A 9,751-nucleotide genomic window follows, 5' to 3' on the forward strand; every position below is an offset into this window, starting at 1 on the left:
ATTTGTTTTTGTAGGCATTTAAATTGAGGCCACAAAATTCTCAACTAACCAACCAGTATGAGGTCGAATCTTAGATTGTTGCCTCTTGGATTCCTTGGGTAATGACAATGACATTTATTTCACGTTTCTTTCTCTCTTTAAATACACATTGGGCCAAAAACACTGTATTTTAACATAATTCATACAAGTTAATACAATCATTCAAGTTGTTATTTAATGATGTAAAATAATATATTTCAACTAAAATACCCCCAACAATTTAGTCTATTTAATGTAATAAGAATAAACATGGAAAAAATAATTATTCCTCAAAATACATTAATTTGAGGGTTTGAGTTAGCCTTTGACTTCTAATTAATTTTGGCATTTTACTCTAAATCTCGGTCCTCAATTCTTCTCCCCTTCCCTATCTCACCCAACTAAATCTAAATTTAGGTATACGAATGTCAATATATCATTTTTATAAAATAAAATTAAGGTGTTATTTTTTATTCTTTGACAAACTCTGATTTGTAATCTTCATTCTTTTATAAGGCACTTTTGCATTTTAAATTTATCAAGATCCATTCACGCATTAATTAATGATTTTTTATTCTCAATCAATTAATGTAAAAATATTTTAATAACAAAAGCAATTAACATGCATTAAACCTTAAAGAAGGTCCATGAAAATGATAAAACTTTAACCTCAAAATAAGATTATTATATGTTCCACAACTCATGTGCAGATTAGTTTGAACTAAGACAATCATATGAATACACATATGAATAACACAAATAGAACAACAGGAACAATGATGCACTTCAAAAGATATTAATTTCTTATCTATATAATAAAAATATCATTAGTTATACAAAAAAGAATGTGTCCCACTCCCATCATATGCAAAACAAACAAATTAACATTATTATCAACGAAAATAATACATTCGGCAACTAAATTCTCCTTTCCACAAAGAAAGTAACATGTCAGAAAATAATATATATCAATTTTTGATGGGTAAGAAAATTTATAGAAGGATATTTCATTACTCCATTATCAAACATCAAATCAATATCATCTACTACAGCGTTCACAATTACCCTTTTTATTACCAATCAGAATAGCTATTTAATAAAAAACAGAATTAGTGTATGTTTGACCATTACTAATTGCACATAAAACAAAACAAAAAAGGAATAATCCCCAACATCCACCAGAATATATACATTGGAAATGTGAAGCAGACTTCCTTTACAACTTACTAGACCAGTATAATTTTCCTTTCTTTTTCTTTCAAACAAACAAAATAGCATTGAAATAAAATAAACATTGAGAAATTTGTACAAGAAAATAAGAGCAAGAAATCAACACAAGTAAAAAGCTATATTTTTTAACATGAATTCCATCATCATTCTTCAGCAATGTGGTTGTAGCATTCAGTTAAAACCTCCTCATTCTTCTTCTAACAATTCTATTCCCCTAATGAATGTACCTACTAGAACAACGACTTTTTAAAAGTACGACCATTCGAAAATGAAATCTGCACCACCATCAAACCGGTTTCATCTATCTTCCACACGGATATTTAGCAAGCTTCATTTCAAGGCAATCAATCTAGTTCAGTGTCATTTCGTCAAATATCATATCCTGTAACATCAGAGGAAAACCAGTATTTCACCAAAACTCAGCATAATTGATTTACAAGGAAAAAAAGCTTCCGGAAGATTGATTTGATATTATGGTATCAATAGTAACCAATAATCCACATCTAACAGGAACTGCTGGAGTTCCTTTACAACGAAAAGAAACGAAGAACAGACTAATTTTCATGTTATAGATGATGAGGAATTAATGCAAAATCCAAACCTGATCACATATCGGACAGGAGTCACTTCTTTCCATCCACTCAAGAATGCAAGAGAGGTGAAACTGATGATCACAGTTTGTCAGATTTTTAGGATTCTCGACATCATATTCTGCATTATAAATAAAAATAGAAAATTTCAAACGACAATTTCAGAGAGATAGAGAAAAAGCTTATTGATCCTAATACTTCGAATAAAACATGGAAAATATAACTTCAAAAGTTAACTTCTAGCCACATGGACAGCTCACCTTCAAGGCAGATTGGACAGACATCCTCTTCTTCTGTCGCTAATGCATGAGATTCATTTGATTTTGACAGTTCTGGTTTCTTTGGAGACATGGGTTCGGAATCAGCTTGAGCTTTGCATTCCGATTCAATGAGATCCTCACATCTAACTGAAGTTTCAAAACTAGTACCGCTAGGTGTTTCTCTGCCTGCTTCAGAGTATGTTGATGCTGGAACTCCTAGGACTGTATCATACGGCAGAGGTGCAGGAGGGGACTGATATGTATCGGGTGTGGATGATTCTAGGTCCAAGCCTACCAGCAATCCAGCCGTGAGTGAAGCAGACGAACCATCAGTAGTGTTCAATGACTCGCGCTCTGCCAAAGACGGTGGGTACTGTAAACAGAAGTTTTTTCAGATTTCAGGTCAAAGTTGGCGGCTTCATAACAAAATAAAGCTTCGCCTAAAGTAATAAACTAAAAGATTATTTTTCTAGAAACACTTATTTTGAAGGGAACAATAAAAACAATCCATGAACGACTATAACCCAGCCACCTTGTCAATATGATATGACATCACCGAGGGAACCATGCATATGAAAATGCAGCCGTTTATATTAGTAAGAGAGAAAAGATGGCATATGCATTATGGAAAAGATGTCAATTGTCTAAATTTGTTGTTGCCTAAGAATCTTTGCAAATTGGAAGATGACAATGAAGTTGCTTCCTTGTGCTCATTTTTCTTGTCAGCTTGTTTTCAATAAAAGCCAAGTCCAAGGGTAGAAGTAATCAATCAATCTGAAGGCAGTTATGGATTTTACTACACTCCCTTGCCAATTACCCACCAAATTTTTATCAGAAATAAAAACAAACAATAGAACAAAAACATTGAAAAGTTATAAAAAACAAGAGAACACTCATTTTGAGCTTTTATGATCCTCAATTAATTTCCATTCTCTTAACATTTCCCCCTACAATTTACTAAGGATTAGTTTGGGAGTTGGATTTTGGAGGGGAAGGAAGAGAAAGGGGAGGCTTGGGAGCCATGAAATACACTTGTGAGATGACTCCCAAGCCTTCCCTTTCCCTTCCTTCCCTTCCAAAATCCAATTCTCAAACAAACCCTAAGGAGCAGCAGATATTAACTCAAGGAGCTATTGTACAAGATACATTCTCTTCGGCAGCTGTGACAGTTGCCTACACTGGTCAAAGGAAGGAAAAAGTGAACAGATATGAAGCAGGTTCAGGGTTACTCTTTCAAGGAGTTTGGTCATCTTGCTGGAAACTGCACCAGGAAATTATGTAGCTATTGTAAACAAATGGTCATATTTTTAAGGAACAATCTAACGAGACCAGAGAATCGTCATGTGAAAGCTTTTCAAGATGTGGTCCATCCCTCTTCTTCTACAGGAACAGGACCATCAGTCTTCTATAATAACATTTCCATCTGTCTCTATCCAAGCTATACTAACTCCATATATGGTACAACATATGATTAATTGGGCACTCCCTGTCTTGGACATTCAAGGTAAGACTAAAAATTCTCTCCAGCCTTGGTTTGTTAATTCCGGGGCTTCGAATCGTAAGACTGGTACATCCGATTTTTTAATAACTTTTGACCCGATTCTGGTACAGCACAAACAAATTGAAACGCTAGAACTCTCCCTACTGCTGCAGTTGGGGATATTGATTCCTCTTTTCATTATGTTTTCAGGGACATTCTTCTAGTTTAATTTCAGTTGGTCAAGCTACGATAACAATTGTGACATTCATTTTTCTCGTGGTGGTTGTCTTGTGCAGGATTATGAGTTGGGGAAGGGAACATGAATGGGGCTAAAGTAGACAGATTCCTTCCTCTACACTTAATTACTCCTAGACCTATTCTCTTTCGCTTCTACCTCTAGAAAATGAAAGTGCAATATGGCATAAACGTTTGGGTCACTGAAACTCCCGTGTTTTATCTCAGCTATTAAACATGGATTTTTGGGTAGTAAAAATCAGTATTCTTCTTATCCCATATCTTTTGATTGTGCTGTATGTAAACTTTTAAGGGTTTGTTTGGGAGTTGGATTTTGGAGGGGAATGAAGGGAAAGGGAAGGCTTGGGAGTCATCTCACAAGTGTATTTCATGGCTCCCAAGCCTTCCCTTTCCCTTCTTTCCCCTCCAAAATCCAACTCCCAAACTAATCCTAAAAGTAAGCCAACTGCTTCAAGCCATGTTTCACACGAAGGATCTTAGTTCCCTCCACTATTTTTTGCGCCTTGGAGTATGATACGACCCACTGTACTTTTTTTAACATCAACAAAAATATGCCCAAGGCTTGGTCTCTTTGGTTGGCTTTCAATCTGTTTCTTCTGTTTACACACTCCTCGGAGGTAAACATAAATACCGTCGTGACTTGTGAGGAGGGTGAGCCCTTTCTCAATCCATTGATGTGTCGTCCATTGGTCAGGAGCCTTAATTATTTGACCATCACATGACCTAACATTCCTATTGCCATTCAACACACAATTCAGTTTATGCGCACTCCTTTGACATCTCCATCTGACTGTTGTTTGTCATATCATTTCCTACTTGAAAGGTTTTCCAGTCATGGTTTATTTTTTTCTATTGACCCTTCCCTTCGGTTGATTGCTTATAGTGAGGTTAGGCTGGCTGCCTGGGCACTTGACAATTTGTTACAGGTTTTCGTATGTTGCATGGTAACGTCCTCATTTTTTGGAAGAGTGAGAAGCAAGCTCGGGTATCAAAGTCTTCAACCGAGTCCGAATATTGTGGTATGTATCTATCTCGATATTAGATCGCTTGGCTGCACGGTTTGTTAGCTAAGCTTGGATTTCTTCATCCCGCTCCAACTCCTCTCTTTGCAAGCATATTGAGGTGGACTATCATTCCATCTGTGAAGCATTTGATAATCGTGCTATTCCACTGTCACCACGGATCTCCAACTGGTTGATGTTTTCACCAAGGCCATATCCCCACATCATCATAAATTTCTCATAGTCTAATTGATGCTTGACCAGGTGTATTAATTTGAGGAGGTGTTAGCAGGTTGTTAATGAGTTGGAATTTACATAGCATCAAATTAGTTTCTAGTTCAAAGAAGTATTGGAACCTTAATATTCTAGGAACTTCCTTTCTTCTATTTATTTAGTCTTTTAAATATCACATTGTAATGAATTCATTGTATATAATTCCAAGAGTTTTTAGTGCGATTCACTCGACCAAATACAAATACTTGACAGTTGATATCTCCTATATTTTTAAGTAACTATGTAACTAAGCTCCATAGATGGGAAACAAGTGAGTTTTCATGGCTGACCTATTTGTTATTATATGATGTTGTTGAAATTGGGGAGTCCAAACAATGGGAGATCTTTTTCTATGGGCTAAGTTATAAGCATATAAATGGGTTTGACACCACGTCTTCACCCAAAATCTTAAGACATTAGGTCTATCGACTTATACACTCTTTAACTCATCCAATTCTACACAATGTGAGAGTTCTTCAATATACCAACTACAAGGGCTAAAATATTCTTTCATGGGCTAAGTTAGAAGCACATAAGTGAGCTTGACACTACGTCTTGACCTAAAACCTTAAGGCAATAGGTATATAGGTTCATTCACTTATATGTTTTTTAACCCATCCACTACACCAACTCACATTTGGAATACCCAATAGATGCAAGGAACCATATCAGTGTCTTGCAAGTAGGTACATCATTAACATATTTGTTAGTTTCCACATATTAATGTTATCAACAAAAGCAGGGGTAACGGAATTATAGCTAAGTTTGGAGATCATCTCATTATTTCTTTTTGGTTTCTTAAAAACAGGACATTTTTCTTTTCAACTTTTTTCCAGGGGCTATAAGAGCTCATGAATTAATAGATGTAGGATAAGTAAAGGAGAACGCAATATAGATGAGATGATATCAAAGATGTACTATTTTCCATCATAAAGTTATTCTCATTCAGAATGACATAAACTAATAGTGAGATTACTAGATGTAAGCTTATAAGCAATCATATGTGCTACAAAAGCTACAAATCAGGCAAGAGAGGTAGAAAATTACTAACATAGTAATACACTGGTGTTCCCGGCAGGTGAGGTTTTCTGGCGGAACAACAGCAACCTCCCATTTTCCAGCAGTAAGTTTCTGTTATTTAATCGAAATTTCTAGTGATATTCTCATACTCAATAAGATCGGATATCACCAGACTTCATGCAACTATTGAGAATCTGCTACCACAAGTACAAAAAGAGCACTTAGAATTATATTTCATATTATAAATGAACTACTGTTTTATAAAACCAAGGCATAAATAGCAACTTCAAATTATGTGAACAAGCACAGTGAATAATTAATTTATAGGGTTATGGCAGCCAAGTCCTTCATTTTGAGAAATAAAATAACAACAACAATCAAACCTTAATCTCACCAGATGGAGTTAGCTACATGGATCAAACAACATCATAATGCTCTATCATAAATCATGTTCGCTAACAAAATATTGATCTCTAAATCTGTCTTAATTGTTTCGTCTATGATTTTTCTTGGGCTCCCTCTTTCTCTAGGAATTGGAATAACCTCCACATATGTCCAAACCATCTAAGGTGAAATTCTACCATCTTTTTTACAGTATGGCTACTCCAATTTTCTCCTTAATGCATTCATTTATAATCTTATCTTGTCTATTGTGTTCACTTATCCAACACAATATTCTCATTTCCGCTAGATGGATTTTATTATCTTGTTGATATTTCATCGTCGACCATTCAGTCCATATAACATAATAACAAGTTACATATAGTCTTAATATATCGAAGTTTATACTCTTTCAATAGATACAAATGCCTCAAGTCACAACTTCATGTCTATATATCAACTAAATTCATGATTATCCCTCCCAAATCTGGGAAGCACGGATAAAAATATGAGACACAATACAGATATTGATATGGAAAAGATTCATGAAGTAATTTTACAAAATATAAACAAAAAGTATCTAAAATGTTCGAAATATCTGATATGCATCACATGGAATACACAACCATTTTGAAGTATCTCTGCTTGCTTGCTCCCAGACCCAATCAAAATAAAGAACAAAATAATCCATATAAGAAGACTAGCAATCATATATTACTATAATTAGGATATAAATTTCAACAAAAGATAAACTTTCCCTACAAAAAGCAATGAACACAATCAATAAGAAAGATAAAAGCTAAGAAGCAATCAAACAACAAGACCAAACCCACCAAAGTTCATCACCAGACATAACAAGGCAAAGCAAAAAACTTGACCTGAATATCAAACAAATAAAAGGGTCCAACACAGAAAACTATCTGAACCAAAATTGACAGCAATAAACCCTAATTTGTAATGGAAAATTGTGCTGAAAACAAATGTATAATCCATAAAAAAACTACCTTTATGGAAAGTAGGAGGTTGGAATTGGATTAAAGGAAAAGGGGTTGAAGGGTTTGAGATATTTGTGAAGTGAGAAGAACCCTGGTTTGATTCTGTGTATAAGATGGTTGGTGTTGTTGTTTTTGAGAGTGTACGCGCTCCACTCATTAGTCTATAATGAGGGGGTTTTGTCCTTTATACAAGTACAACACCCAAGTCAACTCAGTTGCTAAGATGCTCAACAAGGTGCAAACTGCAAACTACAACATATTGTATACACTTTTGCGTTACTCACAACTTTGTTCTCCTTCTAACAAATTTAAGATCAAAAGTATTTATTTACAATACTAAATCATTTTTTTTATGGATGATATATTAATAATATGTTATGTGAATGTATAAATAGTAAACTCTAATTGTATTATTATATATTTAAATTATTTATTATTTTATGTATTAATAGATGATAAAGAGGGAAAATCAATCAATACTACAATAAACATTGTCTTTAAGGAGGTTCTCCAAAACCTCTAACAAGCATCTTCTTTGTTGTTCACTTGAAGCATAATTTCCTTAATCATTTTTTAAGTTTAAATTACTTTATGTATTTTTTTTGTACATTGGAAACTAAAAAAAGATAAAGGGGCTGGAATATATGAGTGAGATCCATGTTAAGATATTGCTGACAATCTGACGGGACTGTGGACCGGGTCTTGAAAGTTGTTGAAGAGTGTGAGCTTATTCTTATGATAAAGTTTATTACTTTATTTGACTCTCTAACAAAAAATTTAACATCAATGATCCAGTCTTTAGATATTCAAGTGCGAATTTCGATAACTACACTCAAAATATGGTGAATGTGAATTTGGACAGCTTTAAGACAATCACTTTTCAGACTAGTTTTTAAAACTCAAGCTCCACGCAAGCTTCAAACCCTGCTCCATAGCCAAAAACTCTACTAAAATAGGTGATCCAATTCCAAAGTTAGCTAAAAACCCCGACAACCAACTACCCTAATGGTTAATATTTATAAATGGTGGAAAATATTAATCCTATTTTTATAAATGGTTAATATTTATGTCTTTTTGTGAGGCCTTAGCTTGTTGGACATATTAAGATTGAATGCCATATAAATCCTTAATTTGAACCATCATACTTAATCTGGTTATATTGGAAACGTATTTTTCTGATTTCATCATTGCTCTTCATTGCAGGTTCCCTACAACTTAGAGCATTCAAAGAAGAAATGTATTTTTTCTCTCAACTTACATTTCAAACCTAAGTTAGGCTAAAATATTGCACATCCTATCCAATGATTAACAATACTTTTCATTTTATATTATCAATTTGTTGCATAATATTATTGTTATATATATATATATTATTTGTATATTGTGAAGAAGATCTTGTTCCTAACCTTGGTACGGTTTTGATGAAGACACCAACATCACCAAAAAGAAGAAAAGAAAGATGACTTATGAAGACAAATGAAGATAAAGCTTCAAGACATTAGATTAAGTCTTTGTAAGTACTTCTATCCTAAACTCTTAAGTATATACAAGTATAATTGCTCAAACTATTTTTTAGAAAATGTGAGACACTTTTAAAAGACTTAAAACATTTTTCAAAAATAGTGTGTAACAGGTTACTTAATTGAGTAACAGGTTACATGTGTGAGAAAAGAGTTATCCAACTGAAAAACTGATTTTTGAAAGCTGAGTAACCGATTACTCAAAATAATTTTTAAGCATCTGTTGGACAGAAAGTTTGAGTAACCGATTACTCAAATGAGTAACCCATTACTGAGAGTTGTTGGAAGTGTTTTTCAGATTTCAAAGTGAAAGGTTTTCACTCCAAACGAAATCTCTTCACTCCAAAAAACTCATACACTTTCAAAAACCTTCAAAGGGTGTTTGTAAACTCTATATAAAGGCTATAAACTCTCACACAAATAACACACATTATACAAGAGATTAACACACAACTTTCATACAATTTTCTCAAAAGCTCTCACACTTTTCTTAGAACTTATCTTTGAACTCTTTGCAACTTGTTCTTAAACTTTCAAGTTAATTTTAAAAAGTTGCTTCAAGCGTTTCAAAGACTTTTACAAAGAGCATTATATACTTCTATATATATTCAGAGTTTGGATTGCAAGTTACATAAGTTTCATACTTGTAAAGGCAATCTGCCATAGTTGAATATTCTTCATTGTTGTAAAGAATTCTTTCTTCCACGGGGTGTGAAGAGAAAGGGAAT

At 33.8% G+C, this 9,751-nt stretch overlaps 1 protein-coding gene across 2 annotated transcripts; it reads right to left on the minus strand.

Moving 5' to 3' along the window:
* LOC109361255 (probable E3 ubiquitin-protein ligase RHB1A) lies at positions 1,175–7,735 on the minus strand. 2 transcript variants are annotated; one of them, XM_019606650.1, is made up of 5 exons: positions 7,513–7,735; positions 6,159–6,321; positions 2,099–2,471; positions 1,850–1,959; positions 1,175–1,630 (listed from the first exon to the last, which is right to left on the minus strand). In XM_019606650.1, exons 2-5 carry the CDS (start codon positions 6,219–6,221, stop codon positions 1,598–1,600), a joined length of 579 nt encoding a protein of 192 aa, XP_019462195.1. In that variant the 5' UTR covers positions 6,222–6,321; positions 7,513–7,735; the 3' UTR covers positions 1,175–1,597. The 2 variants fall into 2 exon arrangements, with proteins under 2 accessions (XP_019462195.1, XP_019462196.1); XM_019606651.1 differs by lacking the exon at positions 7,513–7,735 and adding an exon at positions 7,342–7,419.

This window comes from Lupinus angustifolius, chromosome LG11 (assembly GCF_001865875.1).
Source record: "Lupinus angustifolius cultivar Tanjil chromosome LG11, LupAngTanjil_v1.0, whole genome shotgun sequence".
NCBI lineage: Eukaryota > Viridiplantae > Streptophyta > Magnoliopsida > Fabales > Fabaceae > Lupinus > Lupinus angustifolius.